An 18,494-nucleotide genomic window follows, 5' to 3' on the forward strand; every position below is an offset into this window, starting at 1 on the left:
TCTCGGGGGCCTCCCCGGAGGCGGCGTCTGTGGTGGTGGCAGCGGCTCCATCGTCCACAGAGGATTCTACTCTCAACCCCTCTTCTGGGGGTGCAGGGGGGTCAGGTCTTCGGGGAGTCAGTTCTCCACGGGGCCTGAGGATGGAGGGAGAGGAGAGAGAAATGGAATTACTGGGCAGAAAGGCTCATGGCTTCTGGCTTGCCGATCGGAGTGAAAACCAAGCCCTCACCATGGGGAGGGCCCCACCTGATCTGCTCTGTCCTTTTTCTGTCCTCATGTACTCCCGCCTCCGACTCACTCTGCTCCAGCCACAGTGGTCTGCTTCCCTGTTGTTCCTCCAAGCACAGTCCTACCCCAGGGCCTTTGCACTGGCTGCTCCAACTGCCTGGCATGCCCTTAGCCCTTCCCATAGAACTCAGGTCTCTGTCGCCATGCCCCCTCTTCAGGGGTCTTCTCCAGGCCATTCTCAGTCAAGCAGTCATCCCCCTAACCCCCCAAGGTCATTCTATCTCACTGCACTATAGTGGGGGTATTTTTTGGTTTGTTTTTTTGTTTTTCGTTGTTTTTGGTGGCACCGCATGGCTTGTGGGATCTTAGTTCCCCGACCAGGGATTTCACCTCGGCCGTGAAAGCACTGAGTCCTAACCACTGGACCGCCAGGGAATTCCCTTCCACTATAGTTATTTTCTTTCACATTTCTCCTCTGGGATAATCTCAGTCATTGTCAAAGAGCTAGCTTCCTGTCTGCTTGCCCCTCTAGACTGGAAGATCAGAGAGGATGGGACTGCATTTGGTCACTGCTGCATCCCCAGCATCCAGTAGAGGCCCTGCACAAAGTGCCGTCCCACCAGACTTTCCCACCATGATCCCTTCTCTCCCAGCGGAAGGAGAGCGTCCCACCCATACAACAGATCTAGAAAACCAAGGTCTGTGGGGTGGAGACTCTCAACCAGGGCTACCCAGCGGGCACCCTCCCGCTCACATTTCTCACCTGAGTGGCCTGGGTCAAGTCATTGCCCTCACTTCCAGTCCCTGAGCCTCGGTTTCCCTCTCTTTAAATGCGGAGCATGACCCTCGTGTCCTTTTCAAAGGAGTAGGGAAACTCTGAGATTCCTGGCATCACTCAGCACCCAGGGAACGTGTGTGAAGTGGGCAGAGCCACGCCGAGCACAGGGGTCTGACGAAGAAGGGGGCTCCGCCTGCCCCACACCCCCACCCCCCAGCCATGGTCTCGAAACTGGCTCAGCAGCTTCCCAGCCCAGCTGTGGAATATCTAAGGACTGAGTAAAGGGATTTGGGGTTTTGTGTGATCGGGCCCTCCCTCTCCTCTCCAGGTGAATAAAGGTGAAGTCATCCTGGATTGCTGGCCCTATGGGCCTCAGCCCTGACTCAACACTTGGCTGGTGTCCCCACGCCCTGGAACCCACCTCATCCTGTCCTCTTGGGGGCCTCCGAGAAGACCTCTGGGAGGAAGTGACATTTGGGGGTGGAAATCTGAGGATGTTGCCAAGTGAAGGGTCAACCCTCAGCCCATCCCTCCTGCCCTTGACTCTGTATGTCCTCTCCTCCCCCCGCTGGAGCCTTGCCTGGCCTCTTCCCCAGCCTCCCTGCCTCCACTGGCCCCCACAAGGCCCGGGAGAAGTCTCCCTACACCCGGGGCTGATGCTGCCCCTCCCCTGCTCACAGTCCTCCCGTGGCTCCCTAGTGCCCCCAGGACAAGTCCCCGCCCCTCAGCTTACCCTCAAGCCCTGCGGGGTCTGTCCTGCTCGCTCTCACTTCCCACACCCACCCCCGTCCAACCAACTCTGCAAGTAACCTCCAGACACACCCGCTTCCCTTCTGTTCCATGAATCAGCCAAGCTCTCTCCTGCCTCAGGCCCTCTGCAAGCTGTCCGTCTGCTAGCACGCTGTCCCCTTCCCCTTCACCTAGTTAACGACAACCAACCCTTCAAGTCCCTGGTTAAAGGACCCTTCCATCACCGAGGACACAAAGCCCTCTCCTCTTGTCATCTGCTTTCTCAGCAACCCTGAGTTGGCACTTATTCACTTACTGTGGGACTGTGGGGCAGTGCTGCGGGTAGGGCGGAGGGGGGCCACTGATCTTGCCCAGCACGGAATCCCCCGAGCCCAGTACAGCCGATGCTCAATAAGCATCTACTTCATTAAACGCAGTAACAGCTACCAGTTAAAGACCCCTGCTGCGTGCAAGGGGAGGATTAAGCCATTTAATCCCCTTAACAAATTTAGGAGTTAGATCCTGTTATCCTCCTCGTTCTATAGAAACTGAGGAACAGAGAGGGAAAGTGACTTGCCCTAGGTCACCCAGCCAAGAAGTGGCAGGGCCAACACCTGAACTCAGGCACAGTGTAGGGGAGCAGGTATGGAGTCCCCCATGAAAAGAGCCAGTTGCACCTTCCCCCTACTTAGTTCTGTCCTCTGGGAACACCTCCACCTGCCTGGCCCAGTGCAAGCCCTGTATGCAGGGATGTTCTCCCAAGGTGGTGGTGAGGATTAGCATTATGGTGTAAGTAAAACGCAAGAAAGGTACCTGACAAGTGCTGACTACTGTAGTGAACACAGACTCAGAGGCCCGGCAGCCAGGGTTTGTGCCCCGGCTCCTCATGCCTCTCTGTGCCTCAGTTTTCTCTTCTGTAAAATGGGGATGAGACTAGAATACACCCCATGGGATCACAGGGAGGATTAAATGGGGTAAGATGTTGCAAGCACATTCTAGGGTCTATGGGAGTGCCTGCTGTTATTGCTATGGGGCTCCCTGGCCGTGTCCTCTCTGCTCTGGTTCATACTAACCAGCTTTGAGCCCCCTGGTTTCCTCTGGCTTCTTGTCTGCCTCTGATCAACCTATGCCCCCCGAAGGAGATGGGATCAAGATCCACCAAGTACCAGACAGGAATCTTAGCACAAAGATGGGGCAAAGATGGGAAAGAAAAAGAAAAATAAAAAGAAAGAAAGAAAGAAGGAGAGGGAGGGAGGGAGAGAGAGGGAAAGAAAGAAAGAAAGAAAGAAAGAAAGAAAGAAAGAAAGAAAATGATTTGGGGCTTCCCTGGCAGTCCAGTGGTTGAGGGGGCACGAGTTCCATCCCTGGTCGGCGAACTAAGATCCCACATGCCAAGGGGCGCGGCCAAAAAAAAAAAAAAAAAAAAGATGGGCAAGACTCAGAGGGGATCCTTACAGAAGGGAAACTGAGGCTCGGGGAAGGGCGTGATTGCCCAAGCCCATCTGATGGACACCTCTTGGTCTGATCGGGTTCCAGAGGTGGGTGGGGTTTCACTGGTGAGCAGCCAGACAGAGAGGAGAAGGAAGAAACTGGGAGAGAGGCAAAGAAATTCAGAGAGATGGGGACAAGAAAGTGGGAGACAGATGGGGACAGAGATTGGCAGACGTGGGGCAGGGCCAAGGGTCTGAAGCACGGTACCTGCGGGCCGGGCGTCGGGGGCCCGGGCGGGGGGCCCCGGGGTCTCCAGCGCAGGCGAGACGGAGAAGCGGGAGAAGCACAGGGGGGGGCCTGGAGGGGGGAGGAGGGGGAAATCCTCCGCCCACTCGAAACTGCCTCCTAGCGTTGGGGGCGGGGGGGGGGGTGAAGAGGGAGAGGAGAGGAGGCGGTCAGACCCCTCAGTCACTTCTTCAGCCCTCCAACCCCGCCCCTCAGCAGGCCCCGCCCCGCCGCTGCCCTTCCCATAGACCCCGCCCCCAACTCTGCCCCGCCCCGCCCCTCACCAAAGCCGCTGTCGTTGCTGGGAAACCCATCTCCGGGGGTGGCGGGGTGGGGAAGCGTCGGGGGCGCTGGGGGCGTTGACGGGTCCGTGTCCCCCTCGGGGGGGCCCTGGACACTCAGCTCGTTGGTTGGCGTCTCCTGTGAAGGCATATTAGGGGAGGCAAGAGGGGGCGAACCGTCACATCCCACTCACTACATCCCGACAAGCAACAAACCCCGCTAACATTTCTGGGGCATCAGGCATCCCAATTTACAATCGCTCTCTCTGGAGATACCCTAATCTGCCTTCGAAGCCTCAGGCCAGCTTTAACCTCCCCCGGCCTGAAGCTCCTCCCCCGACCACGGAGTCCCTCCCACAGCTAAGCAGTCCACTGCAGGAATTCTCTCCCGGCTCCTTAACGCGCTGCCTCCACGGAAGCCCCTAACCCAGGACCCAGCCCTTAAGTCCCGTCCCGTCTCCATGACCCTTACTCACGTCCTAGATCTCGGCCACAGGCGTCCAAGTGCGAGCCCCACAACTACCTGTTCCTATGGTTCTCTAAACCCCTAACCCATTTTGAGCATCTCCGGACCCTCCCGCGAGCTCCTAAGCCCCGCCCCCTGAAGAGGCCCCTCTCCAGTTTGTTTCAGTGCCCTAGGCCTCAGCTCTTGACCCTGTTCTCACTCATCTCAGGACCTTAGTATGCCCCGCCCCAGGTTCATCTAGACACGGCCCCAGTTCACAGGCACCACACCGCCCTGTTCTTTAAGTCCTACCTGCAGCTTCTCCATGGCCCACCCCTAGTGGATAAGATCCCCTTCATCCTGAGCCGGCCCCTCGGCCTCCACAACATTAGAGCGCTGGTGCAGAAACCCCATCCCGAACTTCACTAGGCTCCGCCCCCACCTTACAGACCACGCCCTAATCCTCTCACTTTCTCCTTAGCCTCTGACTACCAGGTACCGCGCTTTCCTACCGGATCCTTTCTCATCTCCAGGCCTCTCCCTAGCCCTCCAGCATCCTCCCCCACCCCAGGCCCCACCTCTGCTCTAGACTCGGCCCTTCCCCTGGCCCCGCCCCATCCCCAGGCCCCACCCTCACACTCAAGGACTCATCCTGCCCTATTTCCCTAGCCAGTCTCTCCCCAGACTCCGCCCTCACCCTGCAGGCCCCGCCCCCACTTGAGGCGTGGCCTTCCTCCAGGCCCAGCCCCATTCCCAGGCCCCGCCCTCACACTGAAGGCCTCATCTGGTCCTTCAAGTCCCGCTCCATTCCCTGGCCCGCTCTCCCACGCCCCGCCCGCACCCTGCAGACCCCGCCCCCAATCTAGGCGCGGTCTTCATCCAGGCCCCGCCCCTCCCTAGACAACAGCCCCGGGGTCCTGCGCGGGGGCAGCCCACCTGGTCGAAGAGGTAGACGGTCACGTCCCCGTGGAAGGAGACCATCTTGCGCTTCCTCTCCAGCTCGCTGTCCTCGGGTTCGTCGGCCCCGCGTGGAGACTTGAGCAGCCCCCGCAACGGGCGGGCCGCGTCCGCGTCGGCGCTGCTCACCACGACGGGCACCGGGGCTGCCCGCGCTCTCCCGGGGCCCCGCGGCCCCGCCACCGCGCCCGCCGCCGCCGCCTCCTCGTCCTCCTCCTCGTCCTCGTCCTCCCCGTCCTCCTCCGACGGCCCCGACGCCCCCGCCCCGCCGGCCTCCCCGCCAGCCGCCCCGGCGTCCACGCCCTCCCACGGGGGTCGCCGCGGGCCCGGCCCCGGGAACGGCGTGAGCGTGAGCGGCGGCAGCGCCAGCGAGAGCCGCGAGAGCTTGGCTGCGAGGGGAGACACCCGGTGAGCTCCTGTTCCTGGGGAAACTGAGGCATGCCCTCCCGCCTAACTCTGTGTCCTCAGGCAATCTCAGCCACAGTCTGGGCCTGTTTCCACCCTTGTGAACCAAAAGGCTGCACTGGGGGTCTCCAGGCAGAAGGGTAGCGGTCTTCCCCCTACTCCAGTGCTTAACCCTCCCCGTGGCTCCCCAGTGCCCACAGCACAAAGCCCCAGTTTCTCCCGGGGCCAGGCCCGAGTGCCCTGGCTGTGCTGACCTCTCCTGGTTCTGTCCCCACCTCATTCTGGCTTGACCTCCATCCAACCACATGGGCCACATCCCCATTCCTCCCACCTCTGAGCCTTTGCATAGGCTGTTGCCTCTGCCTGGAACTTCCTTATCTAACTCAAGTCCTATTCATCGTCCAGCTCTGTCTGGACTTTCAAAGCCTTTGGAGATCTCCCAAGAGGTCAGGCCAGGCAACCTGCTCTGCACCCCATAGTACCAAGCACCTCGCCTTCCGAGCGGTAGATCTCAGTATAGAACTGTAATTCTGTGGCAGTGTGATTAATGTTTGCCTTGCCACAGAACAGAGACTGAGTCGGGCTCATTCTGGCTGTGTCCCCAAACCCCAAGCACATAGAAGTACTCAGTCAATATTTGTGGGATTAGTGAATAAATGTTCCCTGCTACACAAAGTTGACCAAGGTATTTTCTTTCCCTTTTTGGCCCTCAATCGCCAGAAAATTGGGGTGTCTAGGCATCTCCAGGTCCTTTCCCTGCCCTAAGACTCCTTGATCTCAGCCTGCTGGGAGGGAAGGACTTCAGGTCCCTGGAGGAGGAAACCTCACTTCAAATACCAAGCCTACCCTGCTCTCTTGCTGTGTGTCCCTGGGCAAGCAGATCCACCTCTCTGAGCCTCTGTTTCCTCACTGGTAAATGGAGGGGGGGCCACTCATTCCTCCATTACTGCATAAGTGAGCTGTGTGCCAGGCCCTGTGGGGGGCGATGGTGGGGATGAGAAGAGGGTCAGGGCAGGGCAAGGAGAAAGATGGATGTGGACCGAGTCACTCTCCACCCGTCATTCACTCAACTCCAGCTTCACCAACCTTTTGCTATTCCCTGAACATGCCAAGTTAATGCCCATCTCAGTGTCCTCTACCTGAAACATCCTTCTCCCAGATGTCCACCTGGCTCACTTCCTTCATGTCTGCTCAGAAGTCACCTCCTCATTGAGGCCTTCCCTGACCACCCATCTCAAGGTGATGGGGTGGAGTGGGGCTTTATAGAGGAAGCTATCAAGGGCTGTGGATACCCAGAGGAAGGACAGGGTGACAGTCTTTCGAAATCAGGAAGGCTTCCCAGGGAAGGGGAAATTTAAGTGGGGTCATGAAGGATGAGTAGGAGTTCACTGGATTTAAAAAAAAAAAAAAGAAAAGCATGCTATTCCCAGTCTCTTCGCACCCAACAACACCGACCCCCCCCCACCCTCGCCTCAGATCCTCTGAGACATCTTAGTTGCTCATCCCCTGTCATTTTCATGCTGCCCAGGGTCTTTCCTGACACAGCTGGTTGCAAACTCCCCACAACAACCTTGAGGAAGTGGTAGTGTTCTAATGCCGTGGGTTTGAGGAAGGAAGGTTCTGTGCTCAATCCCCTTCCTGACCTTTCCCTCTTGAGCCTCAGGCTCCTCTGGCAAACAGAGATAATAACTCTTCCCTCAAGTGTGGCTGTGAGGTTGCCAGTATAATACAGGCCCAGTCATTTATAACTTTCATACCAGGATTTAAGGAAATCAGGCCTCGGGATGATTCCAGTGGAACCACAGTCCCTATGTCCACATCTAAACAGGGGCTGTTTATTTTACTCTCCATTTATCTTCTCTTAAATTGTCCCCTCTCTATGACAAACTATTTCCTGTGTTCCTATCAAAACTCAGTTTCCAGAAAAGGCCTTTCTACTAGGCTTTCAAGCCACCAGTACTGCGGTGGGCAGGGCAGGGTCTGAGGCTCTCTGGGTCTCAGCCCTGGACAGCTCAGGGCCTGGCGCACAGGAGGCCTGGCACAATGAATAGATGCCTCAGCTTGTTGGAAAGTTTAAACCAGAGATCACGCACTGGCAGCCCAGCCCACAGAAAGGCTTCTTTTGAATTGGTTTCAACCATTAAAACACCCAGAACTCTGGCTTAAAGGGGGAAAGCAGCAGATTTGGCAACACCAGGTGGGCATTCCTGAATGGAGCTGAGAAGTGGCTGCATTTCCTCCTCAACTCCTACCCCATGTCTTCCAGCTCTCATTCATTCATTCATTCCCACCTGTCATTCATTCCCTTACATTGTCTGACCCCCTATGGGCATCTGAGTTTGCAACCCCTAGTTGACGTGAATTGTGATATAACAGCAGGTGCTTAGAAGTGCCAGGCATTGGGCCAAAGGCTTTGGAAGTCCTAACTCATTTAACCCTCACAATCCTATTAGGTAGGCGCTATCCTTTTTTGGCAGATGGGGAAACTGAGGCACAGAGAAGGTCATCTGTCCAAGATCACAGAGCTAGGAAGGGGCAAAGCCAGGATCTGAGCCCAGGGAGTGTGGCTCTAGGGTCTGCACTTGTCACCACCAGGCTGACCTGTCTGGTACCCGGGAGCCTGAGCTTCTCAACTGCACCCTACATCTTGGAAGGAGCTGGGCCTCGGCCCCCAACCGCGCTCCCGTGCCCCCAGCAGCCTGCTCACCTTTGATCTGCTCGCTGTTCCCCTGAGGGGGTCCCAAGTCCAAGAACAGTCGTGGCATCTCGGGGCCCTTCCTCTCGGGCTTGGGGGGGTCCCCGTCTTCGTTGGGTGCTGTGTCTCCGCCGGCTCTGCTGTCTGGGACCCCGGGCTCTCCCTCGGAGGCTGCCTCTGGCCTGGCTCTCTGGGGCGCTGGCTCCGGCCTCGTCGGCTGTGCTTCCAGCGGCGGTGGAGGCGGCTGTGGCCTCGTGCTGTCGACCCATCCGGCCTTTGCGTCCACGCCGCTTCCGAGGCCGCCGCCGGGGACCATCCCCATGCCCACTGGGGCTCGGACCCCACTCCCGAGGTCCAGCCTCCCAGCCCCGGGGGCTCTCGGTGCCCCCCCAGTCTCGGGGGCTCTCCTCTCGGTCCCGGGTTCCGGCACCCCGCTCCTGGGGGCTGGGCCAATGGGGCCAGGGGCTGTCTCCCCGCCGTTCAGGGCCAAGGCCACTGCGCCAGGTGCCAGGGCTCTCTCCAGCGAGGTCTCTGGGGCTGGCTCCCCGTTCATGGGGGCTGGAGCCCCACTCTCGGGCATCTTCTCCCAGGGCCCTGGGGCTCTCCAAGGCCCAGTCTCTGGCAGCCTCTCCGGGTTCCTGGGGAGTCTCAGGCCCCCATTCTCTGACACCTCCTCGATCTTTGGGGGTGTCAGTCCCCCATTCACCAGCACTTGCTCTTCTCTCTCCGGAGACCCCAGGCCCCCATTCTCCAGCACTTTCTCCTCCCTCCTTGGGGGTGGCAGCTCCCCATTCGCCAGCACTTGCTCTTCTCTCTCTGGGGACCCCGGGCTCCCGTTCTCCGCCGCCTTCTCCTCGACGCCCAGGGCTCTCTGTTCCCCGTTCTCCAGCACTGTCACCCCGTTCACGCGGAGGCTCAGGCCCCCGTTCGGGCTTGGGGCTTGCTTCCCGCTGTCCAGGACTGTGGGGCCCCTGCTTGGGCCCGGGGCTCTCTCCCGGTTCCCGGGGCCTCTCCCCGCCCTCCTGGACCCTGTGTCGCGGGCGGCTGCCCCCTTCTCCCCCAGGAGCTTCCTTGTCACGTCCTCCCGCAGGGACATCAGCAACTGCTCGGTGCTCACTTGAACTACGAAGGTCGGCTTCTCCCGGGCCCCCGGGAGCGGGAGGGGACCCGGGTCTGGGGGTGGCCGGGGCGCTCCCGGGTCGGGGGGCTCGGGGGGAGCCCGTGGTCGAGGGACCCCTTCCTCCTCTGCTGCCCCCCCACCGGGGAAGGCTCCCTCGGGGGAAAAAGGGGTCTCGGTCTCGTAGCCGCTGTCGCCCGGTTTGGGGCCCGGAGACGACAGGCCTGAGCCGGGACTGGCCACGGCCGAGGGGGGGTCGGGGGACACGGCCGGGTCCGCGGGGGCCCGAGGAGGTGGCGGCGGCGGGGGGGGAGCGGGAGGTGGCCCCCGCCCGGGGTACTGGGGCGCCGCCGCCCCCATGAGGGGGTCCAGAAACTCGGGGGGGGCCGAGGCGGGGGGGTTCAGGGGCAGGTCGGCCAGGGAGCCCCGCTCCGCCCGCAGGGACGAGTCGTCCTCGGGGGGATGGGGGCAGCCAAGAGCAGGGTGGCCGCCCCAGCCGGCGACGGCGTCCCCCCGCTCCAGGGGCAGGCAGGAGCAGGCCCCCTCGCGGCTGCACAGGGGACAGGGTAGGGGGCCCCGGCGGCTGGGGCCCCCCCCAAGGCTGCTGCTGTCTTCCCCCGGGGAGCTGCCCTCCTCCTCCTCCTCTTCCTCTTCGGCCCACGGGGTGGTTCCCCGCTCCCCCAGCACCTCGGCGGGGTCTCCTGCCAGGGTCTCCCCGGCGCCCCGGCCCTCGGGGTCCCAGCCGCTCAGGAGGAAGCTGCCGGAGGCCGAGGACTGGGCCGGGAAGGGCCGGGCCGCCGGGAAGAGGGGGGAGGCCCAGGTCTCGGACACCAGCTGGGGGACCTCGGGGGGGGCCTGGGGGGCCTGGGGGGCAGGCACTCCTGGGTCCAGGGGGTCCCAGTCATTGGGGAAGAGGGGCTCTGGCGGGGAGCCATGCTCCTCGAGGCGGATGTAGTATTCGCTGCTCACGGAGGGGCTGCGGGCGCTGATGACCGGCAGCACGCTGGGCGTGGACAGCGCCTCGTAGAAGGGGTTGGAGGGGTTGGCGTGGGGGGCCGGGGGCGCGGACGCCGGCTGCCAGGTGGGTGCCCCCCCGCCCCGACCGGCCCCCCGCCGCGCCTTCTCCCACAGGCACTCAAGGTTGAGGCCACGGCTACTCTCGGTGACCGTGAGCACGTCGTCCGGGTCAGCCCCAGGGAAGCCATCCAGAAGGGGGAACGGAGAGGACAGGGTCCCCGGGCGGGGCACGCTGTGCTGCGGGGGCCAGGGCCAGGGGAAGGGACCATCTCGGGGGGGCGGCGGCGGCGGCGGGGGCCTTGGAGGCCGCTCAGAGAGCAGGTAGGTGAGCTGCAGTTGCAGATCAGAGGCCGAGGGGCGCTGGGCAGGCGGCCGCCAGCAGGACTGCAGGATGTCGTACCTGGGGAGGGGGAGGAGGCAAGAGTGAGTAGGGCAGAGTCCTGGGGGGCGGGGGGCGTCACTGGGGGTGGGCAGAGACCAGGAGAAAGTGGGGGGCAGAGACCCAGGGAGAAGAGGACCAAGACCCAGGGAGAGGGGGGAACAGAAACCAGAGAGAGGGAGACAGAGACCTAGAAGAAGAGAGGACAGCAAGGCGCATGTGCGGAAATGACGGTCAAGGTGGCCTTCCCGTTTGGGTTACAAGTTTTGGAATCACAGACAAGCAAGCAGCAGGGGTCTTCTAGGGCTGGAGAAACTACGTTCAAACACCAGCTGTCACTCCATGCCTCAGTTTCCCCGCTCCAAGTAGCAGATGCTGGCGGAAGGGGGGGGGGACGTCCCCACTCCATTCTAGGGCTGGCAGCAAGTGGTGCAATTGTGGAGGGGGGAGAGTGTGAAATGAGGCGGGGGATTCTGGGATAATCCTGGGGTGGGAGGTGGAAGGTCAGGGGTCTGGGGTCAGGCCCCGCCCTCACCAGTAGTCCCCGTAGGGCAGCTTGAGCCTCGGCCTGGCCAGCTTGACGTGCTGCTGACGGACAACGAAGGCGAGGACCTCCTCGTCTGAGAGGTGGCGGTAGGGCTGTGCCCCAAACTCAAACAGCTCCCATAGGGTCACCCCTAGGGACCTGCGGGGAGCAGAGGGCAGAGGAAGGTCAGAGCCCTGCCCTGACCGGCCAGGGGGCCGCCCCTCCAGGCCTCAGTTTCCCCAGCCGTAGAACCTGTGACCCTTCCGCCTTCCTTGCCCTCCTCGGCCGCCCCCCCCCGCCCGGGCCCCTCACCAGATGTTGCTCTCGCGGCTCTGGTCCACCACCATGAAGGTCCCGTGCAGCTCCCCGAGGAGCTCGGGCGCTGCCCAGCGCAGCGGGATCCACAGGCGCTCGGGGGTCAGGTAGTAGTCCTCCTGGGCGTGGGCGGCACGGGCGCGGTCAGGCAGGCCGGGGCGCCCCCCGCCCCCTCCCACTCTGATGGAGGCCAGCCCTCACCTTGTAGTTGCTGTGCGCCAGCCCGTAGTCTCCGATGCGCACGGTGAGGTCGGAGGTCAGCAGGCAGTTGCGCAGGGCCAGGTCGCTGGGGGCGGGCGAGGGGGGCGAGGTAAGAAGGGGGTAGCTTGGGGAAGCCCGCCCCCCCTTCCTAGGCCCCGCCCACTTTCCCGCGCTGCTCCCCTTCCCTCTTCTTTTCCTCCCTCCTCCTCTCCTACCTTGACTCCTCCCCCTCCCCTGACTCCTCCCTCTCTTCTGTGACCCCTCCTCCCTTCCTGACTCCTCCCCTCCTCTCCTGACTCCGCCTCTTCCCCCGACCCTCCTGGGCTTTCCCCTCCTTTTGTGTCTCCCACTCAGGCCTCCTTCCCTCCTTAAACCCCTCCCCTGTGGCCTCACCTCCCACCCCCGTAGCCTGGCCTCTTTCCCCTAAGTTGTCCCCTCCCCCCCCAATTCCTCCCCGTGGCCCCCGGGCTGCCACCTGTGCACATAGTTGTGGGAGTGGAGATGTGCCAGCCCGCGGGCGATCTCCAGACCCATCCTCTGCAGTGTCCGCAGGTCTCGAGGGGGCAGCTCAGGGGACAGGCCCTCGGGGGGCCGCTGGGCCCGCAGGTAACGCTTCAGGTCCCCCTGGGAGAGAGGGCAGGGAGGGGTCAGCACCACCGCCCCCTCCCAGGCACCCACGCCAGGCAATCCGAGGCGAGGATGGGGCGACCTCTGCCCTCAGTGGGCAGCCCCCTCTGGGCCTCAGTTTCCCCTGCTGCTTAGAAGCGCACAGGAACAGCACCCACCCGCCTCACGCGCTAGTTCAGGGCGCACCACCTGGGGAGTGAGTGCTCATCTACAGAGATGGCAGTGCTTGTCACAGGTGTTGCTCTGATGATGATGATGATGATGTCATTGCTGAAGATCCCTAGGAACTGCCCTGAGCCCTCACCCCGCCCAGCTCCCGCCTCTGCCTCCCCTGCCCCAGACCCTCACCAGTTGACAGAACTCCATAATCAGCAGAAAGGGCAGTGTCTCCACGCAGACGCCCAGGCACTGGAGGACGTTGGGGTGCTGCAGGCTCCTGTGAGGGCAAGGGGGTTGCCTGGGTCAGAAAACAGCCCCTTCCATCCCATCCCAGCCCTCTGTCCCACCCCAGCCTCCCAGCAAAACCAAACTGTTGCTTCAGCCTCTTTGGTCTCAGTTTCCTTACTCCTTCCCCACATCCCCACCTCAGGACCACCCCACTGTCTCCCAGTCCCTAAGCCAGACCCCCAGGCACCTCCTTGCCCCTCCTTCTGGCTCACCACCCCCTCAGCCTTTCTTCCTGCCCCCTGACTCTTCCCCCTCCCCTGCCCTCCCCACAGCCCCAGCTCAAGCCTCCTCCTCACCTCCTGGACTCTCTTCTCAGCCTCCTGCCGGCCTCCCTGCCTCCAGTCTCTCCCTTCCAGTCTGTCCCTTACCTGATGCCCACCTGCTCACGACCCTCCATGGCTCCCCGGTACCCTGGGACAGAGCCTGGCTCACTCCTCGGTCTTTCCCACCCCTCTGCCTTCCCCAGCATCATTCTTCACGCCCGTGTACCTCTCTCCAAACTCCCAGGTGCCTGCTTAGGCTCCAAGCCTTTTGCATGTACTTCTCTCTGTGGAGAGTACTCTCCTCTCATCAAAGCCCTCCTCATCCCTTAGTTTCAGCATCATTTCCTCAAGAAATGTCACTGTCCCCTCCAACACTGGAGGATGCCCCTCTTTTATCCTCACATTGTGGGTAAGAGTCAGGCTTGCGGGTCTGAATCCTGTCTCCACCTTTCCCAAGTGTGTAACCTCACAGAAGTCATTTCACCTCTAGATCTGCTCTAACACAGGAGCCACCGGCCATATGTGACAACTGAGCTCTCGAAATGTGGCAGAGGTAGCTGAGGAAAGACATTTTGAACTTGATTGCATTTTATTTAAGATGAATTTAAATAGCCATATGTGGCTAGTGCTTGCCAGCACGGGCCTAGAGAGAGACAGGCAAGGAAGCAAGTAAATGGATGAAATAATGACAAACTAGGATACGTGTTATGCAGAAAATACACAAGTTGATGTGATGGAGCATCCCAGGGTCCTCCTTAGGTGGGGGGGGGGGAGGGAGAGAGAGAGAGAGAGCGTGTGTGTGTGTGTGAGTGTGTATGTGTAAGGGAAGGCCTTTCTGATCTGAGACCCAGGAAGGGCAAGGGTTCCCACCATCTGAAACTGCGGCTGGGTGAGGCAGGAGTGATATTCTAGACAGAGGGAACAGCGAGGATGGCGGTCCTGCGGCAGGAAAGAAGCTGGCATGTGGGAGGGTCAGTGGGGAGACCGGGTGGCAGGGGGCGAGAGGGCTGGTGGGAAGGGAACAGGGCTTGTGGGCTGTAGGGACCAGTGGGGCTTTGTCCTGCGGGCCACAGAAAACCATGGGAGGTTTCAGAGGAAGGGGCTAATAAAATCTCTGGGCAAAGCTCACGTTTATAACCCTCTGATAAGAGGTCCCCGTGTATGCACCCTTTTCATGACAGGGCACTTACTACCCCACAGGGCATTCATGTAACAAATGTTTATTTAATTCTTGTCTAGAAGCCCTTAGAGTGGAGGGGAGACCAGGCAGGGGAAGAACAGGGTCCTGCCTTCCCAGACCTCCCAGTCCAATGGGGGCAGGGGTGGGAGGACCCTGGTCTGTGATTCTGATTCTGTCCTTCCTCACGCACAAGCAGGGGCCCGAGGAAGGGAACCACCATGGGGTACCAGTGCCTAACACAGGGTCATCTTGCATCCTCTCAGCTGCCCTCTACATGAGGCTGCTCAGACTTCCCGGACTCCCTTTCCAGATGAAAATACTGAGGTTCAGAGTGGAGAGGGGCAGGTCTCCAGCTCAGCTTCTGCGCTGTCCCCTCGCCTTCATCACACTGCCTTCCTTTCCCTGGCTCTGTCCCAAGGAAGGACCTGAGGCTCAGGGAGGGAGATTCTCTGGATTGAGTGGCACAGCCAGGAAAAGGTAGATGGAGGATTCGAATCCAGATCTGACCCCATACTGCACTCCTCCCACTTCCAAATGTTACCCCCCTGAGGCACAAACTCAGATATTTGGGCCTTCAGAGCCCCGCGTCCACCAAGAAGTCCCCATACCTGTACGGCTGTGCTTCTGAGATGAACTTGCGCTGCTCCAGGGGCCCTGCGCTGGCTCGGAGCTCCTTTACCACCACCTGGGCTGGGGTGTAGTCCGAGAAAATCTCTCCCAGGATCACCTGATCAAGGGGGGACCCAGGAATCAGCGCCTGTGGTTTCCCCAGCCCCATCCCAGGGACCACCTCCACCCCACCGTATGGCTCCCATCTTCCCCCTCTTTCCAGCCTCTTCCTTCAAATCCCACCACCCTCGTACTCCCACCAGACGCGGGGTTAGAGACTCACAGGCCCAGAGTCCGATGGACGCAGGGACGGGTGGAAGGATGGACAGACGGACGCGTGGAGAGCCGGATGGCGAGGCGGAGTGGTCAATGGAGTGAGGAGGGAGGCGCTGACCGACAGGTGGCGGGGGGATGGAGTGGATGGGAGTGGGTGAGAGGTGAACAGAGGGGAGGGCAATGGGTGGGCTGAGGGGGGCAGGGGGACAAGGCAGGGGGCAGATGAGAAGTGGTGGGAGCAGGGGGGATGGACACAGAACAGGAGCATCGCCCTGGGTTGTATGCGCCCTCCACCGCCCACCCCCAGCCCCACTTACTTACCTTCCCAAACCAGCCACTCCCAATCTCCTGCAGGTAGCTGAGGTGCTGGCGGCTAAGGCCCAGGGGGGTGGTCATGTCTGGTGGGGGGCAAAAGGGAGAGGCACCTGAGCCTCTCTCCCCTCTCAAGTGCCATCAACACCCCTCAATCCAGTGGGGACTGGGGTCAAAGCGGACACAGCACATCTGTTTTCATTGGCTGCCCCAACATTCCACGATGGGATCTCTGCCTCCTCATTGACTGCCCACAAGGTTCCAACGTCCAATCTGTCCTTCCCTTTGGCGTCCCAAGATCCTATGACACGACTTCAGCCTGCCATCGGCTACCTCTGACCTTAAGATCTAGGCTGACCTTACCATTGATTGCCCCACAAGAATCCCCAAATCTGGTTGTGGATGAAGCAATGGCTTCTACCAAGATGTTCTCTGACTTCCTTCAGGCTGCTTCCAAGATTCCGGGGCTCCCACCTCTGCCTTTCCCCTTGGCCGCCTTGGGCCTCTGCTCCCTGTTCCCCGAGGGAAAACTCTCAGGGCCTTCCACCCTGTCCTGTGGGGCCATGGGGCCCTAGTCAGGGTGCGGGGCAGTACCTGAGTGGGATGGCTGCGGGGCAGGCATCGGCAGGGAGACCTCGGCCAGAGGGAGAATGTAGACATCAGGCAGTGACTGTGAGGAGGAGGTCTCTTCGGCGGGGGGAGTGTACTCCCCGGAGCAATCCTCCCCTTCCGGGTTCTCAAACTCCTGGGGCCGGGAGGGGTGAGGGGTGGGAGAACACAGGGCTGAGACACGCCATGGTCCTTCTCATCAATAGTATCCCTGTCTTTCTCATAACTGTCCCCCAGTCCCAGTCCCATTCCCATCCCAAGGCTCTGGACCTTGCCATAACTTCAGGCCTGAAGGGCTCTCAGACTCACTACGCCGCTCCCCCTCCTACCACCTGGATTGAGGGGAAAAGGACTTGCTGGCGTCTTCCTCCCGACCTTGAATCCCCTCATGCACCTCACCTTGAAGCCGACATCGCCCCGTTTGCAGCACAGACAGGTGAGGAGGAGGAAGATGAAGGCCAGCAGGCCAGAGCAGGAAATGAGGACCACGGCATAGGGAGGAGCCAGAGGGGCCCGGCCCAGGGCGAATCCATCTGTGGGCACAGGACTGGGCTGGGGTCCCGGCTCGCAAGGCCCTGGCTCCCGGATTCCTTGCCCCTCCCCGTCCAGCTAGTCTTCACTACAACTCCCATGATGCTCTGCAACCAGGGCCCCTTGGCAGAGGAGCCGGATGGCCCAGGGCATTGTGGGAGTTGTAGTTTGGGGCCTTCTCAAGTGTTTGGGTTGGGGGTGGGGTCCCTCCTCTCGCCCCAAGCTGTGACCCCCCCCCATCACCTCACCCCCAGGCTTGGATGAATTTCAGTGAGGATTGAGGGAAAGAGGAGTAATAGTGGAGCCTGGAGCTCTCAGAATTTAAAATACGCTTCCCACGACAGCCTTCTTACCCCCTGTTTGGGGAAGAGGATGAGCCCCCAACTGCAGGCTGGGAGAAGATTCTTGCCCCATGCTGGAACCTCCTAGTTACGGGGGTTGAGGCTTGTTTCTTTTAGGGACGCTTGGAGCACACACATGTCCTCTGTTCCCAGCCCAAGCCCCTGTGAAGGGAGCTCCGCAAGCCTTGGGTCTCCCCCAAAGCCAGAGACAGCCTCCAATGCTGTGTCCCCCTTAGAAACAGTATTCCTCCCCTGTGTCCCCAATTCTCCCAGAGGCCCTGTCCTTCTCCGGCTCCCTGCACACACCTGCACACACACATGCGTGTGCACACACACATGTTGCCCGAACGGACCCCCTCCCCACCCAGCCCCCAGTCTTCCTCCCACAGGCCCTGCTAACAGAGGCACCGTCCCCGCGGCTCCCCAGGCCCTGGCTCGCTGCGGGAAGACGCCACACAGGTGATGGAGCCGGAGCCCCGCAGACAGACCTCCAGGGCAGGCCAGGGTGGGGGTGGGGGCCGCTGGACAGCCGGATGGCCGGACAGACTTACCTGGGTGGGCCGGGGACGCCAGGCAGCCGGAGGTGGAGACGGCCGCGAGGAGGATGAGGGCGCCGGGAGCAGGCATCTTGTCGAGGATGGAAGGGAGGTGGAGGTGGTGGCGGCTGGGGAGGAGGGGGGGGCGGGCCCTCAGCCCCCAGCCATGGGGACCCGCGCGACCCTGGCCTCCCCCCAGCCCAGGAGAGGGGCAGGAGACTCAGGACAGGGGGAGGGAGGGGCTGCTTACTGGCTCAGGTACCCCCCTCCCCCTCTTTGAAGGGGCAGACAGATGAAGGGATGGAGAGGCGGACAGAGGAGAGGAGCTGGGGAGCCGGGGTTGCTGGGGGGGAGAGGGTAGGATGGGGGGGGAGAATGAGGGCCCCGCCCCCGAAGGCAGCCGGGATTGGGGGAGCAGAGAGCCTGTCAGAGGAAGGGTGGGAGGAGGGCGGATGGAGGGAGGATGGAGCGTCGTCATGGCAACTGGCTCCCCAGTAGCATTGGCTGCCAGGAGGGAGGGGAGGGGGAGGGACAGACAGGGACCAGCAGATCCTTGTGTGGGGGGGACACAGGGCCCACAGTGCCTGGCCCGGACACTGCTGTGACATGCCACCAGCAGGGACACGTGTGCTCCGCGCCACGATGCAGATGTCAGGCAGGCACACGCAGCCCACGCATGGCTGACACACGTCGCAGAGACCCTCATAGACAAGCACATCACATACAAAGGTGGAAAGCTATCGGCAGACGGGGACACGTACACGTCACACACAAAGACGCAGGGATGATAGGCTGCACTAAGAACGCACAGGCAGGCCGGCCCCCTGCACAGATGCACCCGGCCACGCAGGAACGCCAAGTGCATCACAAAGACCCACGCATGCCACAGACAAAGTAAAGCCCCAAATCCACAGACACACACGCCACAGACAAAGATCCACGCAGACACCACGGTGACGTGTCAGGCACAAAGT

The 18,494-nt window shown here is 61.3% G+C and overlaps 1 protein-coding gene across 1 annotated transcript; it reads right to left on the reverse strand.

The window, feature by feature from the left end:
* Nucleotides 1-17,859, reverse strand: LMTK3 (lemur tyrosine kinase 3). Its single transcript, XM_057534575.1, has 15 exons — nt 17,536-17,859; nt 16,512-16,645; nt 16,098-16,248; nt 15,513-15,589; nt 14,915-15,033; nt 12,765-12,852; nt 12,265-12,413; nt 11,790-11,874; nt 11,586-11,707; nt 11,283-11,432; nt 8,247-10,768; nt 5,114-5,523; nt 3,736-3,871; nt 3,434-3,571; nt 1-134 (listed from the first exon to the last, which is right to left on the reverse strand). Exons 1-15 carry the CDS (start codon nt 17,609-17,611, stop codon nt 118-120), a joined length of 4,374 nt encoding a protein of 1,457 aa, XP_057390558.1. The 5' UTR covers nt 17,612-17,859; the 3' UTR covers nt 1-117.
* Nucleotides 17,860-18,494: the final 635 nt, after the last annotated feature.

Source organism: Balaenoptera acutorostrata, chromosome 19, assembly GCF_949987535.1.
Source record: "Balaenoptera acutorostrata chromosome 19, mBalAcu1.1, whole genome shotgun sequence".
NCBI lineage: Eukaryota > Metazoa > Chordata > Mammalia > Artiodactyla > Balaenopteridae > Balaenoptera > Balaenoptera acutorostrata.

Coding starts and splice junctions, on each gene's coding strand:
- LMTK3 (XM_057534575.1), bottom strand. CDS start 17,611: ATGCCTGCTCCCGGCGCCCTCATCCTCCTCGCGGCCGTCTCCACCTCC. Junction 5,524..8,246: donor GAACAGCGAGCAGATCAAAG/GTGAGCAGGCTG, acceptor CTCCCCTCGCAG/CCAAGCTCTCGCGGCTCTCG. Junction 3,872..5,113: donor CCGTCTACCTCTTCGACCAG/GTGGGCTGCCCC, acceptor ATGCCTTCACAG/GAGACGCCAACCAACGAGCT.